Source organism: Bufo bufo, chromosome 7 (assembly GCF_905171765.1).
Source record: "Bufo bufo chromosome 7, aBufBuf1.1, whole genome shotgun sequence".
NCBI lineage: Eukaryota > Metazoa > Chordata > Amphibia > Anura > Bufonidae > Bufo > Bufo bufo.
In genome coordinates, this window is record NC_053395.1 from 188,304,330 (window position 1) to 188,324,157 (window position 19,828).

At 43.9% G+C, this 19,828-nt stretch overlaps 1 protein-coding gene across 1 annotated transcript in view; it reads right to left on the reverse strand.

Annotated features, from left to right (window-relative positions):
* MYO3B (myosin IIIB) overlaps nucleotides 1-19,828 on the reverse strand; it is a 386,918-nt gene that overhangs the window by 339,788 nt on the left and 27,302 nt on the right. The window contains exons 4-6 of the mRNA XM_040441512.1: nucleotides 14,035-14,139; nucleotides 10,723-10,822; nucleotides 5,279-5,355 (exon numbers count right to left, since the gene is read on the reverse strand). Of these exons, the coding sequence (XP_040297446.1) occupies nucleotides 5,279-5,355; nucleotides 10,723-10,822; nucleotides 14,035-14,139 (282 nt within the window). The remainder of the gene's footprint in view (nucleotides 1-5,278; nucleotides 5,356-10,722; nucleotides 10,823-14,034; nucleotides 14,140-19,828) is intronic.

A 19,828-nucleotide genomic window follows, 5' to 3' on the forward strand; every position in this document is an offset into this window, starting at 1 on the left:
GTGACCCGCCTCAGCCTGTGACTGGCAGCAGCAGTGACCCCTGTGTGTTTAGTCTGAGACCTGGAAGTGGAGAGCAGTGGGGACCAGAACAGCACTGGAACAGCATCAGCAGGGGATCGGTAAGGCCTCATTCACACAATCAGTGTTTGGTCAGTGATTTCCATCAGTGATTGTGAGCCAAAACCAGGTGCGGCTCTAAACAGGTGCAGATCTTTCCCTTATACTTTATATCTGAGGGGGCTCCAATCCTGATTTTGGCTCACAATCACTGATGGAAAACACTGACCGAACACTGATGTGTAAATGAGGCATAAGGTGAGTAATGGTTATCTTTTCATTTTTAACCTATTCTGCAACTTAAAAAAAAAAATTCCCCGGGAATACCCTTTAATGTTTCCTATGCATTTGTAATCTAGTAAAAAAAAAAAATTACAGAAATTTTGTAAGTATGCTGCAACTAAACACTTCAGTAATATTTCGGAAGATATTCTCTAAGCACTAGCACTCATTTTTGTGATTGTCTTGCCAGTTCCCGAATTCATCTTTTTGCTATACTCTGCTATACGTATTGGTTGGTTGCTTCATTAAAGATGGCTCTCTTCCAAATGGTCCATAAAATTTTACTGAAAGGGATTGTACGGGATTAAAACAAAATGGCCGCTTTCCTCCCAAAACAGCAGCATGTGTCCAAGGTTGCATGTGGAACGACAGCTCAGCCTGCATGGTCATCTCTCTGCCTCGTCCCATGCACTCACCCACTGCCCTCCACCAAGAATCTTAAAATTTGCCATATGACTGCCCTACTATCTTTAAATTAACCCCTTCACTGCCCTAGATATTGGGTATACTGAAATCAACCATCGTATTGCCATAGACCACCGGGTATATTTACATTAATGCCATCACTGCTCTAGACCACAAAATATACTGACATTAACACTATCACTGCCATAGACCACCAGGGATCCTTACATTAACCTTTCACTGGCGAAGACAACCAGGTATACTAACATTAAACCCCTCACTGCTCTAGACCGCAGGGGATGCTAACGTTAAAGGGCTTGTTCCAGCTGGGACATTTATTGGCTATTCACAGAAGGTGTGGGTCCCACCTCTAGGACACACTCTTATCTTCAGAATAAGACCCCATCGCTCCCAACCAAGTGGAGTGGAGAGGTGACTGTGCTTGCTTGGCTCTCTCCGTTCATTTCAATAGCACTACCAAAATAGAGTACTCTGACTTGGCTATTTTTGGAAGTGCTATTGAAGTGACTGGAGAGAGCTGTGCATGCTCAGCCACTTCTTCATTCTTAGCAGGGTGAAACGGGCCATGTTCTGGCGATAGTCCTAGACCTGGGATTTGCACCAATCACATATTTCTAGCATATGCCATTTATGACACTTGTGGATATGCCATAAATGTTCCAGATGGGAGTACCCCTTTAACACTTTCACTGCCCGAGACATCAAACCCTACATTGTCCTAAACCACAAAGGATCTGTACAGTATTCCCCTCACTGTCCTAGACCACCAGGAAAAGTGGCATCCCCTCACTGTATTAGACCACCAAGGATTTTGACATTCATCTTTTCACTGCCCTAGATAGCCAGGAATAATGACAATAACCCTTTTACTGCCCCAGATCACCAGGGATGTGTCACGACTGAAGGTGGGGGAAACCCTCAGCCGTGCGATTTCTATCTGAAGTATAGCTGTTAGGCCAGGACAGGAATCAGGGAGCCGGTCACCTCCTATCACATCCCTAATTCTGACCCTGTCTCCTAGCCGTATGAGCCGACCCTGATGGTGGGAGGGCTCATACACTGTAACCTGTAATTCCTACTAGCCCTCAGGGTGGCCCTGGACTAGGAGCAAGGTAAGACGACCTGTTCCTCCTAGACACGGAGCAACAGGAGTCTCACTGGCCAAGCTATAAAGGAGAAGGGAAACATATACAGACATATGGCAATGGCAGGTAGTTGAAACTAGTATCACACCTACCTGCCACAGACACACAGCCTGGAACCCGTGCACAAGTGCTGCAGTCCACAACAACATAGACGGACACAGCACACACCACACATCAGACAGGAACCCAGGACCATACGCTGCAAAAATGATAGAGACACCACTAGACATATAATATAAAAAGAACAATAATGTCTAACATAAGTTTATGACCACAAGGGTGGCCCTCACTGGCAGATGGTATAAGGGACCAGGAGGGTGCCTCCAGCTTACAAACAAGGCTGGAGTACTCCTCAGCTTCAGGTCTCCACTGAGGCTTTATAGCCCATGTAGCCACACCCACACACCGACACACCCAGTGTTCACACAAAGAGGGGAGTTAACTCTTCTCACACCAGGAAAGGGAAGACAGCCACTTAAAGGAGAAAGTGCACACATAACTAAAATCCTGTGCACACCAGACATACAAAAGACACACCTAACAAAGATAGGTTGCCAGGTGCAACCACATGCACATTGCAGCAAGCTGCCCAGCACCAGCTCAGGCTGCTAAACTGCGAAATAACTACATGTTGCCAGCGGCAACCACAAGTGAGGCAACATACTAGCGGCCCTCACCTGTGGTTAAACAACCAAACCAGACCGCAGGCAACAGCATGCGGATACAGGAGTCACGACCATGACCATGGTCGTGACAGGATGCTGACACTACAGCCCATACTGCCTCAGTCCACCGGTCATACAAACATATCCCCTTTACTGCCCCGGAACACCAGGAATATAGACATTAACCTCTTCACTGCCCTAGACCACCAAGAAAGTAGACAATAACCTTTGCTGTGCTAGACCTGCATGCAGGGCTGACTTTAACAAGGGGCAAAAGGGGCAGCTGCCCCGGGCCCAGTTGCTCCTGGGGGGGCCAAGGCAGCTGCCTCTTGAGCCCTTCTGGCCACTGCCCCGGGTGTCAGGCTATCAGCTACACAGGGGGGTGCTGCCATACCATGCCTGCCTGCCGGCACTCCAGGCAGCGAGCTGTGAGAGCTGTGATTCTCTTAGAAGAAAGGACCTTAGATGACATCATCACCATGTGACCAGTAACCTAGCAATATTACTGGTCACATGGCTATGAGGTAATCAAAGGTCCTGTCTACCAGGAGTGATGCTGCAGGAGAAGTTTGCCTTAACTGTGGAGCTTTTTTTGTAAATATTACATCAGGAAAAGGTGAGCTGTTACTGTGGGGTGCTATATACGGTGGGGTGCTGTATATTGTGGTGTGCTATACTGCTCTACTGTATACTATGGGGTGCTGTATATACGGTGGGGTGCCATATTGCTCTGCTGTATTCTATGGGGTGCTGTATATTGTGGGGGGCTGTATACTGTGGGGTGCTGTATACTGTGGGGTGCTGTATACTGTGAGGTGCTATACTGCTCTACTGTATACTGTTGGGTGCTGTATACCGTTGGGTTGCTGTATACTGTGGGGTGCTATACTGCTTTACTGTATACCTGGGGTGCTGTATACTGTGGGGTGCTGTATACTGTGAGGTGCTGTATTCTGTATAGTTTGGGGTGCTATATATTGTGAGGTTCTGTATACCGTGAGGTGCTGTATATTGTGGAGTGCTATACTGCTCTACTGTATACTGTGGGGGGCTGTATATTGTGGGGTGCTGTATACTGTGGGGGGCTGTATATTGTGGGGTGCTGTATACTGTGGGGTGCTGTATATTGTGGGGTGCTATACTGCTCTACTGTATACTGTGAGGTGCTGTATACTGTATCGTTTGGGGTGCTGTATACTGTGAGGTGCTGTATATTGTGGGGTGCTGTATATTGTGGGTTGCAATACTGCTCTACTGTATACTGTGAGGTGCTGTATACTGTATAGTATGGGGTGCTGTATACTGTGGGGTGCTGCATACTGCGGTGTGCTATACTGCTCTACTATATACTGTGGGGTGCTATACTGCTTTACTGTATACCTGGGGTGCTGTATACTGTGAGGTGCTGTATTCTGTATAGTTTCGGGTGCTGTATACTGTGTACTGTGAGGTGCTGTATACCATGAGGTGCTGTATATTGTGGAGTGCTATACTGCTCTACTGTATACTGTGGGGGGCTGTATATTGTGGGGTGCTGTATACTGTGGGGGGCTGTATTTTGTAGGGTGCTGTATACTGTGGGGTGCTGTATAGTGTGGGGTGCTATACTGCTCTACTGTATACTGTGAGGTGCTGCATACTGTATAGTTTGGGGTGCTGTATACTGTATACTGTGAGGTGCTGTATACTGTGAGGTGCTGTATATTGTGGGGTGCTATACTGCTCTACTGTATACTGTGATGTGCTGTATACTGTATAGTATGGGGTGCTGTATACTGCGGTGTGCTATATTGCTCTACTGTATACTGTGGGGTGCTATATTGCTCTACTATATACTGTGGGGTGCTGTATACTGTATAATATGGGGTGCTGTCTACTGTGGGGTGCTGTACACTATAGGGTGCTATACTGCATACTGTGGGTTGCTGTATACTATAGGGTGCTATACTGCATACTGTGGGGTTCTGTATACTATAGGGTACTATACTGCATACTGTGGGTGCTGTATACTATAGGGTGCTATACTGCATACTGTGGGGTGCTGTATACTATAGGGTGCTATACTGCTTGCATACTGTGGGGTGCTGTATACAATAGGGTGCTATACTGCATACTGTGGGTGCTGGGGTGCACTGCAACGCTAGGGTGAGCAGAGCCCCGGTCTCCTTCCTGAACTGCAGAGCGGTGCCCACTTCCAGTCCTGAGCCCAGCTGCCCAGAGCACTGATCCTGAGCCGCTGGAGTCTTCAGAACTGGAAGTATTTACAGTCATTCACTGTACTCTACCAGGTGTGTGGATTTTTTTTGTGTGTGGTTTGTGGTGGAGGGCGTGATTGCCTGCTAAGGTGTGGGAAGGCGGGATCCAGGGGGCCCAAGTAAATTTTTGCCCAGGGTCCAATCAATATTAAAGGTGGCCCTGCCTGCATGCTGTTTAATACAATTTGCCTAGATTATATGTGGTCCTGTATATCTGTCAGATTTATAGCTAACCAGATGCTGTACTTATGTGTTGTGGTTCTGTGTTGCGAACAGCGCCCAAGAGCCTTACTCTCCTGATCACTAACTACAAAGGCCTAGTGGGAACATTGCCAGCAATGTATCTGAAAGTTATAGCCAGGCTGTAGCTGGCAGCCATGAAGAAAATTATTGGGGAGAGGACCGTTTAAATATTTAATTCATGTCAATGTAACACAGATCATCCTACCTCTGGTGCCATCCAGAATGGTGTACCCACAGACGTGTTCCTGCGCAGGCGTGCACTGGTGAGCTGTGCAGACACTCCTGTAATGAACAGTAATAGATGTTCAGATGTATAGTATTAGCCAACGTGAAGTATTTATACGACAACATAATTCAATCAATGGCAACATATTTAGAGGGCAGATTCATGCACTTTTAGATCTTTACACAAATCCAAGCTATTAAGAACTTTCCATGAGCACAGCTATTTCTAAATCCCATTTTTCCTTCACACTATTGATTATAACATTTGCAAAGCGCCAGTTTGAGACAAAATCTGCACCAAAGTGTGAGCGGAGCATGGGCGGGAGGAGGCAGGATGTGGCCAAGACCTCCATGACTTGACTCATTTAACAATGTCATAAAACCTCCACATCTTACACCAGAAATTGCAGTTCTGCCACGTGCCACAGTTACTTAGAGGTGCTGGATGCGCCTCTTAATAATTGTCGTACATCTCACGCCCATGCAGAACAAACTAAGACCAGCGCACTCAATACTAGTCTTCTCCTTTTAGGACTATAAAAATGCTTTTCAAACACCCCTAAAAAAAGACTGACTTATGTTGCTGGGACTTTCAGAATTTTGCTTCCTTCCAGTGCCAGGGGAAGGAGTAGTCCAAGGGCTCGGTCACATGAACGTATTTTGCGTCCTGTATACGGGCAGTTTTCTGCGTTCCACATATGGTCCGTATACGGAACCATTCATTTCAATGGGTCCACAAAAGATGTGGACAGCACTCTGTGTGCCGTCCACATCCGTTGCTCCGTTCCGTGGCCCCGTAAAAATTATGAGTCCTGTCCTATTCTTGTCAGTTTTGCGGACAAGAATGGGCATTTCTATAATAGGCCTCCTGTTCCGTTCCGCAAATTGTGGAAAACACACGGGCGCCATCCGTGATTTGTAATCCTTTCCGTTTTGCAGTCTGCAAATAACGGAACCGTGTGTCTGCATTTTGCGGACAAATGACTTCCGTTTGTGCTCCGTATGTCTTCTGTTTTCTACAGTCCAATGAATGGGTTTGCATTTTGCGGAATGGATGCGGACCCATTTTGCGGACGTGTGAATGGATCCTAACGGGCCGTTTTTGCGTTCCGTAAACGGTCCGTATACAGAACCATTCATTTCAATGGGTCCGCAAAAAAAACAGAATGTACTCCGTATGCATTCCATTTCCGTATTTCCGTTTTTCCGTTGCGTTGAAAGATAGAACATGTCCTATTATTGCCCGTTCCGTGGATCCATTCAAGTCAATGGGTCCGCAAAAAAAATGGAACACATATGGAATGTACTCCGTATGTCTTTCGTATCCGTTCTGTTTTTGCGGAACCATCTATTGAAAATGTTATGCCCAGCCCAATTTTTTCTATGTAATTACTGTATACTGTATATGCCATACGGAAAAATGGAACGGAAACACAACGGAAACAAAAAAACAGAACAACAGATCCGTGAAAAACGGACCGCAAAACACTGAAAAAGCCATACAGTCGTGTGCAGGAGGCCTAAGGGTCCATTCACACGTCCGTAGTGCATTGAGGATCCGCAATACACCCGACCGGCACCCCTATAGAACTGCCTATTCTTGTTCGTAATTGTGGACAAGAATAGAACATGTTCTATTTTTTCCGGAGCCACGGACCAGAAGATTGGGGCCGCGCTCCAGAAATGCGGATGCGGAGAGCACATAGTGTGCTCTCTGCATCCATTCCGTACCCATAGAGAATGAATGGGTCCACAGAATTGCGGAACGGGTGCGGACACATTGCAGATGAGCGGTGATTTTCACTCATCACTTGTGCGTTGCGTGAAAATTGCAGCATGCTCTATATTGTGCGTTTTTCATGCAACGCAGATCCCATAGAAGTGAATGGGGCTGCGTGAAAATCGCAAGCATCCGCAAGCAAGTGCAGATGCGGTGCGATTTTCACGCATGGTGACGATCGGGATGGGGACCATGTGATGAGCGCAGTGAGGTCACCAAAGGTCCTTTTTCTCCCAGGTCCTCAAAGAAAAAGAAAGAAGACGATCCGTGCTGCGCGAACAAGTGGATGAGGTGAGTTTAATTTTTATTTTATTTTTTTTAACTCCTCCATCCCTAATTACTTAAAACCATGTTATAAGGGAAAATAATAAAATCTACACAACACCGATCCCAAACCGTTCGGGTCTGGGTACCAAACATGCCGATTTTTCTCACACCCGTGCAAAACGCATTAAAAAGCTTTGCACTCGCGCGGAAAAATTTTCCCGCAACGCACCCGCATCTTTTCCCACAATGCACCATGTGAAAGAGGCCTAAAGCTTCATATTTTTGTGGACTAGAAATGCGGAAACATGGATGCGGACAACATTTTATTCACCCATAGAAATGAATAGATCCACATCTATTCCGCAAAATGCGGAACGGATGCGGATAAAATTATCTGGTCGTGTGAATGTACCCTAAGGCTGGCCGTCATACTAGATAGCTGCTGGGGGAAATCTATTATCTATCCATCTTCTTCCTACACATGGATGAGCATGCATGTGTCCTGAATGGGGAGATAGTAGAAAGCCTCTGAAAGCAGCTTTTGTCCCCAAGAACAAAAGGATTGGACGGTTGAAATCCCCATACACATGAGCTGGTTGGCGGGTCCGGTCAAAATCAATGGGTTTGGCTGACATTTGACTAATGTGTATGGGTGCAGGCATCTGTAATAGATGTCAGCAAAGCCTATGTAACTGAAGTAGGGGGCACAACTAGTGACATCGTTCACCAGAATCTGCACCTCACTCCATTCTGAAGCCAGGAGAGGAGCTGTGAGACAACAGAGGAAAGGTGAGTATTATGTTTTTACTTTTGAGCACCTACCACTGCTTAAAGGGCATCTGTCAGCAGATTTGTACCTATGACACTGGCTGACCTGTTATATGTGCGCTTGGTAGCTGAAGGCATTTGTGTTGGTCCCATGTTCATAAGTGCCCCCATTGCTGAGAAAAATGATGTTTTAATATATGCAAATGAGCTTCTAGGAGCACTAGGGGCGTTGCCATTACACCTAGAGGCTCTGCTCTCTCTGCAACTGCCACGCCCTCTGCACTCTGATTGACAGGGCCAGGCAGTGTAAAGGTGATGATGCTTGGCCCTGACTTCTCCTAAAGTCAATCGAAGTGCAGAGGGCGCAGTAGCTGCAGAGAGAGCAGAGCCTCTAGGTGTAATGGTAACGCCCCCGTTGCTCCTAGAGGCTCATTTTCATATATTAAAACATCATTTTTCTCAGCAATGCGGGCACATATGAACATGGGACCAACACAGATGTCTTCAGCTGCCAAGCGCACATGTAACAGGTCAGCCAGTGTCCTAGGGACAAATCTGCTGAAAGATGCCCTTTAATAAACCCCACAGGAGGGCCATAATGACCTGAGTCGTGTTGCTGGCTATTAATACAATATGAAAGCCATAACTACATACATTATCAGTGTGGGCTGAGATGCTGGTATAACACATAGGCATGTTCACAGTGCTAGAATATACTATTGTGAGCAACACTAGCTTCATGGCAATCAAGCTTTTCCTTATTATTTCCTATTTATAGGTCTCCTCCCCTGGCTTCAATGCAATCTGATCACAGGGAGAGACACAGGTCAGGAGGTATTTATATGCACAAAGCCATTCACTTCACAGCAGGATGCAGGCTTAGCAGCTGTCAGGTGTTAAGGCTGTACTAGACTAGCTGATTGTCAGAAAGAAAGTGTTCCCGCCTGGCAATCGTCTGCTCGTCAGTGGAGGAGACTGCTGCTATTACATGCAGCGATTTCCTCCTCAGTATAGGGAGGAGCAATCGTTATGCCATCGCTCTTCCCTATACTGAATCATCGTTAGACACCACGATCTGCCGTCTGCAAACAATGATTTTGTTAACCTGTCAAAAGATTTGGATTGCCCATTGAACGAGCCTTTGCTCGTTCATCGGGCAATCGGTAGCAGTATTACTCTGCCAGATCATCACTAACGAGCATTCATACGAATGATCATTAGCGATCATCTGCCGAAAAATCAGCAGGTGTAATACGGGCATTAGATTGTATGAACAATCCCACCAACTAAATTGCCCAACCAGGTAGTCAGTTTTTAATAAAAACAAACTCCCCAATGCTTGAGCACATTGGCAAGTGATCGGCCGAATTCAGCCAATCATGCCATCAACATGCGTTTTCGGCCAATATATGGCCGAAGTTTTCCAGCATGGCGGATTACATTTTCAGCAGACAAGAGCCTGCCGTCAGCGAACACGTACACTCATTCATGCTAGTTTTTGAAATGACAGTTGGGCTGAAATGGCCAAAATCTGCCATTCCGGCCGACTTTACTCTTATGTGTATGGCCAAATGCTAGGACTTCTGTCACATAGATAAGGGACTTTCCTCTATTATCTTCTATGGGTCTTTTTACAATTACAGCCCTGAATGAGCACCGATCGGCAATATACAAGTAAATCATAGTAGTGTTATTACGATCATTCATTTCCAATAACGTTTGCATATTGTCGGCAACACGTCTCCTATTTAGAACGGTGTGCTGCCAACAAAATACGATTTTTGGTGCCACATAAAAGATGTGATTTCCCGACTTCACTTGTTTGTCTGGTGAACTGCGGCACATCCACACAGGCCAATGATCGGGAACGAGCCTTTGTAGAAACGTTTGTTCCAGATAATTGGCCCGATCGTGTGTCAAAGGACCCTGATAGCTTTATTGGCTACCTAAGCCAGACAACAGCTTTCATTTCTGGTGTCGGCCATGTGACAAGTACCCAAATAAAACCTTTCTGAAAGCGACTGAACTAGAGAAGAATGAATGCGTGTTCTTCAGCCATTCGCTTCTGCGTTAAACAATACACGTACAATCCGCGTCTTCTCCTCCAGCTCCCGCTTTGCTCTCTATTTCATTCCTTTGTTTGCGCTTTCCTTTCAATCAGGCTTACATCAACTGCAATAATCACAAATTATATAGATCGGCTGGTTTTCGCACCCATAGGACCACTTTACCTTCTGCTCAAAGGGAATAGATGAGCTTCAGGCTATTAACACCATTTGTGAGGAATGAGCAATTTCTTTTCATATGCAAAAGATGGAATATTGAATTTAAATGAGAGCGAAGCGGCGCAGGAAAAGACACAAGCAGATTGCCAGCGAGCTGGTAAATAAAATGCCTGAGCTAAAAACGAGACTGTTTCCAGACACCCAAAACAGATTATGTGACAGCAACTCAGAGGGAGATCCATCTGTTAAACCCAAAGTATCCAAGGGTTCCTGCTGAACGTTATCACTAAAACCTGTGGCGTTTCTCCAAGCTCCAGAAAGACAGCGAATGGAGGAGAGTGGATAAAGTAGACGGGACGTCGGTACATGGCAAGCAATGATTACCAAAGTCAACCAGCTTGACTCCCCCTTCTGTTGTCAGAAGAATATTGTTCCCTTTCACGTCACGATGGATGATTCTATTGTTGTGCAAATGCTGGAGACCCTGAATAACAGAACAGAAATGAATTACTCCCCTGCTTAAAAATAATTACTCTGCTATTAGGATCTACCTAATGATATCTCTGCAATGATGCTGCAGGAACAGCTGTCCAGCCCTCCCTTCCCTCGGATCACAGCAGGCATCTTAGAAGTGACGACTAGCTGGGTACCACACACCAGAAGATGAGTAATGTGATGGAATAGGCCATCTGACGACAGACGCAGTTGGCCCAATCTATGGCTCCCCACCTGTCGTGAAACTACAAATCCCAGCATGCCACATGCAGATCTAGAACTAAAATCCGCATCTGCATTGGCTCGTGGGATATGTGGTCGCCATAACTTCATAAAGTGCACTGAGGCTGGTCAGAACTCGCAGCACCACAGCAGTTGGGATGCAGGAGTAGCAAATGTTAACATGTCATTGAAACCATGAAATACGCGGTTGTAGCAAACCTTAAAGGGAACCTGTCACCTGGATTTTTAGCCAAAAATGAGAAAAATGCAATCATAAAAAGTTATTGTCCCCGAAGGTGCACATAGCCTTTAAAGGGAACCTGTCACCGGGATTTTGGGTATAGAGCTGAGGACATGGGTTGTTAGATGGCCGCTAGCACATCCGCAATACCCAGTCCCCATAGCTCTATGGTGTATAAAAACCGATTTGATACATATGCAAATGAACCTGAGATGAGTCAGAGCTTGAAAATACGACTCTTCTCTGGTCACACAAGTAAGATCTGACTCTTTTATGTTAATTTGCATATGTATCAAATCGTTTTTTTTACACAATAAAAGCACACAGAGCTATGGGGACTGGGTATTGCGGATGTGCTAGCGGCCATCTAGCAGCCCATGTCCTCGGCTCTATACACAAAATCCCGGTGACAGGTTCCCTTTAAAGGCTATGTGCACCTTCGGGGACAATAACTTTTTATGATTGCATTTTTCTCATTTTTGGCTAAAAATGTTTTTTTTTTTTCAATTGGTCTTTATTATAAATATTCAGCCGTTCTGTCACAAAGGGGTTAACTGTCTAGTTGTGTAAATGGTTCTTTCAGTTTCACTTTGTGCCTGCCATTTATTAAACTTTATCTAAATGACTAAAAGACCATAATCACTTATTTAAGCCACATTATTATCAGTAAGATAAGAAATTAGCTATAATGAGTGTTTAGGAGGTCATAGAGCAGAGGTAAGAAGTTATCAACTGAGCTGCCTGATGGAACAGAGTGATTATACAGGTCCTGCTAGAGAATCTCAAGGCTATACAGAACAAAGGGGTTCACATTTTTTAATAAAGACCGATTGAAAAAATTATTTTTAGCTCAAAATAAGTACACTTAAGTAAGTGCCACTTACTAATATATTGTTATTATCCATTTTGCCTCCTTTGCTAGCTGGATTAATTTTTCCATTACATTATACACTGCTCATTTCCATGGTTACATTACGGTGCATGATAAATATTTATGACATTTCAGGACACAGCTATACTAATATTTTTTTATTATTTATTTTTATGTGTAAAATTGGGAAAGGGGGTGATTTAAATATCTAATATTATTTGTATTTTTATTTTTTTTAAACTTGTTTTTACTTTTTTTTTTACTTTTGTACTTTTTAGTCCCCTTAGAAGACTTGCACATGAGATCTTCTGATCACTTGTACCATCGACTGCAATAGAATACTATTGGAAGTCTATGGGATTTTTACAGGCTGCTTGTCAGGCCATGCCTCAGGCACACCTTTGCAAGCAACTTGTTATGACAGCGCTAGGAGCCTTCTCAAAGCCCCAGACTAGAGATGACTGGAGTTATGAATAATTCAATTAGGCTGCTTTGCCAAATTTCACAAAGAAATTAGATTTGTGACAAATTACTTTGTCACAAAGCCCATTTCTTTGTATGTAGTGGGAGCAATGATGGGGAGCGGCAATTGAACCCCTCAGATGCCGCGTTCATTGCTGATGGCAGCATTGGGGGCTACCATTTAGGCCTTTCAGGGGTTAATCAGGGTAAAAATTATAAAAAAAAAAATGAAAAAAACCTCACCTTATCCATTTGCTTGCATAGAGGCAGTCGCGCCCAACTTAATTGAAGACACCATGTGAAACCTTGCATGGTGACGTCATCACATTGGCGGGTGCGGTGACATCATCACTAATGACGTCACCACGCCCCGGCCAGCGCTCAGGTGTGGTGACGTCATACGTTACCCTGCAAGAGATTTTGTGCAGTATCTTCAATCAAGATGGTGATGGCCGCTTCAAGCACAAATGGATGAGCTGCATATGTTGTTTTGTTTTTTTTACCGCCAATTCAGGGAAATTCGGCTTCACAGCATGAAATTCGGCTTCACGGCGAATCAAATTTTTCCTGAAATTCAGATCAAAGTTCATTTTCAAATTCATTTGACTTCAATTTACTCAACAACAATTTTCCCATTGGGCTTTGATTGGAGGATTGGGGGAGACCCTTCCCTTTGTCTAACCCCACAGATGCTGTGGTCACTATTGACAGCAGCATCTGAGGAGTTAAATGACTAGGATCAGAGTCATCCTAAATCTCGGTCTCTGCTGGCAGGTGTCAGCTGTATTATACAGCCAGTACCTTCTGAGTATGTATTATACAGCCCACTTCATACTTTTCTTTAACGTTTATGACGTACATGTATGTTATATAGCGTTAAGGGGTTAATAGATATATTTTAGGCTCTAAGTATCCTGATTATTTACATACTGGTGATGGAAGATGTCTACATTTTACTACAGTAAATCTATTATAATCATATTATTTTTTTTTTTACATGAGCAATTTATGATTCAGAGTTGGAGGGTGGACAAATAGAGGAGTTAATGTCGGAAGTTTGTACCAGTTCCTCAGCCCTGCTCAGAAGTCACAAGTCAAGCAAAAGTTCATTCCTCTACAGGACCACCGCTAGGGATGGATTATTACATTTTCCATAGAAAGTTAAGAGCTGTCTGTTTAATATGCAGACATGCTAGGTCCTCCACCCTGTTCTCTGCTCTAATAGATGAGGATCCTGGACATGGGATCCCCCCTCTATTAACCCAGAATTAAGCAATAAATGTGATTTCTTAAAAGAGAACGATTTGTGGATACATTGATAATTCATTGTGATCTTACTAAGATAATGCACTAAGTTTGCATGCAGTCCTATGTAAAATCATCAAGTAACATGTACAGTTCTTACTAGCAAAGATCCATATAGGATATATGAAATAATGGCTTCGTCCAAACGTTGTCCACACTTTACCATGCTTTTCACGAGGTCTGTGACGGATCCTCCGTCGCACAGCTGCAGGACGAGGAGGAAAGACATTATCATTTCATTTACAATATGTTACATCTCATTTACACTGATACAGTTCAGTTCATAACTTAGAGAGGAATTATACCCAATGACTGCATTACCCCCAAGATTAATAGAGTGCCTGTGATTTACTATCCCCAAATATAGATTAGATTACATTACCATGATGAAATAACATAGGGATTCCTAAACCATAGTGAATCATTAGTAACAGAGAAAAACTAACAAGAATCTGGTAACCTTGGGGTATCCCACCACATGTGGTGGTTACCTCCTAATAGCATCCCTGAAAGGATAAGGGAGAACTCTTGTTCTTAGGTTATAGCGTTTATGCCGCCAACTTCGTTCAAATGTTCTGAGGTCACTCTACAGATCATATTTACCAGCAAAAATAAAGGGCATTCTCCGTAAAAAGAAAACAACCAGCCTTTGTGTTGTCGTCATCAAGGTTTTAAGAATTCTATTCTTAAAGGGGTTTTCCGAGATATTTATACCGATGACCTCTGGATAGGTCATCGTATCTGATCAGTGGAGGCCTGACACCCGGGAACCCTACCGATCAGCTATTTGATAAGACACTGGCACTCGCAGTAGTGCCATGACCTTTTCTCAGCTCACCAAGCAAAGTGCATACATTGTACAGCGGCTGTGCTTGGTGCTACTGTGAGCGCCGCTGCCTTCTCAAACAGCTGGTAAGTGTAGGCACCCCACTGATCAGATACTGATTACCTATCCAGAGGATAGGTCATCATTAGTATAAAAGTCTCAGAAAAACCCTTTCAAGTGTATGGAAACCTTTGCTCTATTTTCATTGTTCACTTCATTTGGGTCCTAATCTCAAAGTTAAGCAACTTTCTAAACTGTCTTGATTAAAAGGTTCTCTTCTGCACAGTGTATATAAGTCCTTCACATAGCTGCTTGTTGCTGAATGACATAAATTTGTAAGGGCTCAGTTCCTGTTTCTGACGCTCTCTCTGCTCTCTCTTCCCCCCCCCCCCCCCCCCTTCTCATACAGTAAGAGATAGCTGCAGTGAGGGGAAAGAGGTTGTACACGGTAGATTAGATTGTGGAGAGGGGGAAAGAATCCAAGGAACACAGCGCACACAGGTTGTAGACAGAGAGGAAAGCGCACACACAAGGCAGATACAGGGAAAAGGCAGCAGCAACCTGGATACAAAGATCCAGCATGTATTACTGGGAAGGACACCCCCTTATGAGAAAAGTCTGAAACTAACAGCAAGCTGCAAATTGAAAAATAATTTTTTCATGTAAAAAATGTCCCCAATATTCCTAGATCTGTAAATGGTAGGAATTTGTAGTTTGGCAGCGATAGATAACCAATCCTATTATTCCACATATCCGGTTTACTATTTAGGATCCTAGGAAATAAGGGAGACATCCAGTGTGGGTTGTCACTCAGTTTTCACAAAAAGAGGTTCAACAAAAAAATTGTTGAAATGTTTACACTTCATATAGGAAGATAATGGAATCTAAAGATTTCTTATAATAGGAATTGAATGCTTGTTAAAGGAAATGTGAAGTGTCGGGATCTGTACATGTAGGTGGGGTCGGCAATGACAGACTTCACATGCACCCATGGTTAAAAAGTCTAAATGACAGTTCATTTTGTCCAAAACAATATAACGGTAGCGAAAGTGATGCATTCACTTTGGAAACCGGTTCACAGGAACATAAACATCTGCCCGCCTGGGCGGTAACTATACAGAAGATCACCTCACGTAGGTACTTGAATACAAACAGAGGGATTAGGCTTTGTACAGCCCACAGGTCATGCAGCTTCCAGGCACTGATATTGAATGAGCTTTTCAGCCCTGTATTTATTCCCCCAGTAATGAGACCAATAGCTAGACCTGGATTACCTAAGGCTAGGGGAAAGTTGTGTACTAGAGTAGGGAGGGAAAGGCAAGACCCACTACCAACACCATGCCATTCCATACAAATCCAGCCCATCAAAAAACTTTGAAAAAGCAGCCTCAGCAAACTACATTTTGCTGAAACAAGCCAGCTTTCCTGGATTCTTTTACCTCCCCCATGTAAGCATTCTGTATGATATACATATATACCCCTTCCAGTACCTTTCCAGGCACAGTGTTATAGATTAAAGGGATTTTATAACGTTTAGATATTGATAGTCTATCCTCAGGATACGTCATCAATATCAGATCGGAGGTGGTCTGATACCTCACAACCCAACTGATCAGCTGTCTCAGGCAACTATACAGTGGAAGGAGCTGGAAACAGAAGCATCTATCTAATGTATTGACTGTGGCAGGGTACTGCAGATCAGCTCCTATGAATGGGAGCAGAGTTAAAGTATGCCAGCACTGAAGACCACATAGTTGATGGAGCCTACCATCCTGTGTATAATTTCTGGCACCAACAGCTGCTCTGAACTGCTGATTGTGGAGGTGCCCAATGTTGGATCCCTGAGCAGGAGTGTAGCTATAGGGAGTGCAGAGGTAGCAGTCGCTACCGCCCCCAGGAGCCTGAGGAGGCCCAAAGACCCTTGTGCCACATAAGATACTGGTATTACAGAAAGTGCATGCTGGTCAAGTTACACCTCTGGCTGGAGGGATGGGGTTAGGTCAAGAATTTGGCATGGGGGAAATGGCGTTTCAATTTTTGCCTCAGGCAGCATGAAGGCTATGTGCTTCACTGCCCATGGCCACAAAGCACTGAGGAAAGGGGGCCCAAGCTGAACTCTTGTACCCATGAGCGTTTAGCTACGCCCCTGTCCCTGAGGATAGATTATCAGCAGGGTCGGACATGACCATCAGAGCGCCAGTGGATTCTCCAGTGGGCCCAGACTCTGATTCCATAATGGGCCTCAAAGATCCAGAAGAAAAAAAAAATATATGGCTGCATATGGTGCCAAAATCACTTGGCACAAGGTCTATTTCTTTTATTCAAAACCTGTTAAACTTTATTAATGATATTGAGGTTGGGCCTTGAAATTAGTTTTCTCTGGTGGGCCCCAGGGACCCTAGTCCAACACTGGTCCACAGTACCAGAAAACCCCTGCAGCATAGACATTGATTCAAAATATCATGCTGGATGCCTGCAGTCACCACTAGGGTAAGTTTAGAAATTTACTGATCTATGGATCCCAAAGATACACATTGTACACTGCTAAGCTCCCTCTGGTGGTGACTGCAGGTAGCTAGCATTTTGTTTTAAATCTGTATCTATGCAGGGGATTCAGAGCTCTGCATCTGAAAAACAAAGCTCCAATCTCTATAAAGATATATTAAGAAATTAATCAGAGCAGAACCTTGGACCTAAAGCAACATTCACTAATTTCTTTATATTCCAATTATTATGTTCCAGACACATGTAATGCCCCTACAATTGCATCTAATGAAGGTTAAAAAACAAAAAGGAGGGGATGTTTTAAGAACATCCACCTTAACACGTGCACTGGAAAACACACAAGGCTGTGCCGTTTATAGAAGCCTTCACTCTCTATGACGAAAGTGCCAGGCGGGAGAAGATTGATGTACTTGATAACAATGAAGCAACAAATTACAGTCATTTGAGGCGTTTACTGCATGGCTGCATTCACTGGCAGGCAGTATAAAATAGACAGTAGCCATATCTCTATACTTATACTTGATGGTATGCTCTGCCAGCAGCTGAGATGAAACATCCTGATCCAGAATAGCACTGCTTCTTGCAAGCAGTTTCCATTAGTGCACAGCCATACATCAAAGGAGGTGATAAAAAGCAGGAATTAAGGCCCTGGTGAATGTGTTTTTACCCACAACATTAGCTTGCAAACCATCCTTTTCCTATCTCCGAGGTTTTCTTGTTGACATCTTTGCATGTTTTCCATGGCGAAATTATGCATTGCCCTCAAAGTCTTTATTTCGTAAATGATATTCTATTATTTTTGTAATATTCTTTTCATGTTGGCGTCGTGCTTTACTAGACGGGCCCTCCACGACCTTCACCGATGACTGAAACAGATCTGGATTTGACATGCTATAAACTCACTCTTGTAAAATATCTAAGTTATGTCTTTCCATAGAACATTCTGCTTTTCATTCTGAAAAATGCACACAAAGGCGGCAGTGGATCAGGTTGCGACTTTTTGCTCTTTTCTTTTTTTTTTGAGCATCAGCTTGTTTTAAAGTCGGTTTCACGCTCCATTTTTTAAATGTCGCATGAAATACCTCTAGATTTTTCAGTCTAAAGTCTGATAATTATTACAAACCGGATTCCAAAAAAGTTGGGACACTAAACAAATTGTGAATAAAAACTGAATGCAATGATGTGGAGATGGCAAATGTCAATATTTTATTTGTAATAGAACGTAGATGACAGATCAAACGTTTAATCCGAGTAAATGTATCATTTTAAAGGAAAAATACGTTGATTCCAATTTTCACGGTGTCAACAAATCCCAAAAAAGTTGAGACAAGTAGCAATAAGAGGCTGGAAAAAGTAAATTTGAGCATAACGAAGAGCTGGAAGACCAATTAACACTAATTAGGTCAATTGGCAACATGATTGGGTATAAAAAGAGCTTCTCAGAGTGGCAGTGTCTCTCAGAAGCCAAGATGGGTAGAGGATCACCAATTCCCACAATGTTGCGCAGAAAGATAGTGGAGCAATATCAGAAAGGTGTTACCCAGCGAAAAATTGCAAAGACTTTGCATCTATCATCATCAACTGTGCATAACATCATCCGAAGATTCAGAGAATCTGGAACAATCTCTGTGCGTAAGGGTCAAGGCCGTAAAACCATACTGGATGCCCGTGATCTCCGGGCCCTTAAACTACACTGCACCACAAACAGGAATGCTACTGTAAAGGAAATCACAGAATGGGCTCAGGAATACTTCCAGAAACCATTGTCAGTGAACACAATCCACCGTGCCATCCGCCGTTGCCAGCTGAAACTCTACAGTGCAAAGAAGAAGCCATTTCTAAGCAAGATCCACAAGCTCAGGCGTTTTCACTGAGCCAGGGATCATTTAAAATGGAGTGTGGCAAAATGGAAGACTGTTCTGTGGTCAGACGAGTCACGATTCGAAGTTCTTTTTGGAAATCTGGGACGCCATGTCATCCGGACCAAAGAGGACAAGGACAACCCAAGTTGTTATCAACGCTCAGTTCAGAAGCCTGCATCTCTGATGGTATAGGGTTGCATGAGTGCGTGTGGCATGGGCAGCTTGCATGTCTGGAAAGCCACCATCAATGCAGAAAAATATATTCAGGTTCTAGAACAACATATGCTCCCATCCAGACGTCATCTCTTTCAGGGAAGACCCTGCATTTTTCAACAAGATGATGCCAGACCACATTCTGCATCAATCACAACATCATGGCTGCGGAGGAGAAGGATCCGGGTACTGAAATGGCTAGTCTGCAGTCCAGATCTTTCACCTATAGAGAACATTTGGCGCATCATAAAGAGGAAGGTGCAACAAAAAAGGCCCAAGACGATTGAACAGTTAGAGGCCTGTATTAGACAAGAATGGGAGAGCATTCCTATTTCTAAACTTGAGAAACTGGTCTCCTCGGTCCCCAGACGTCTGTTGAGTGTTGTAAGAAGAAGGGGAGATGCCACACAGTGGTAAAAAAATGGCCTTGTCCCAACTTTTTGGGGATTTGTTGACACCATGAAATTCTGATTCAATATATTTTTCCC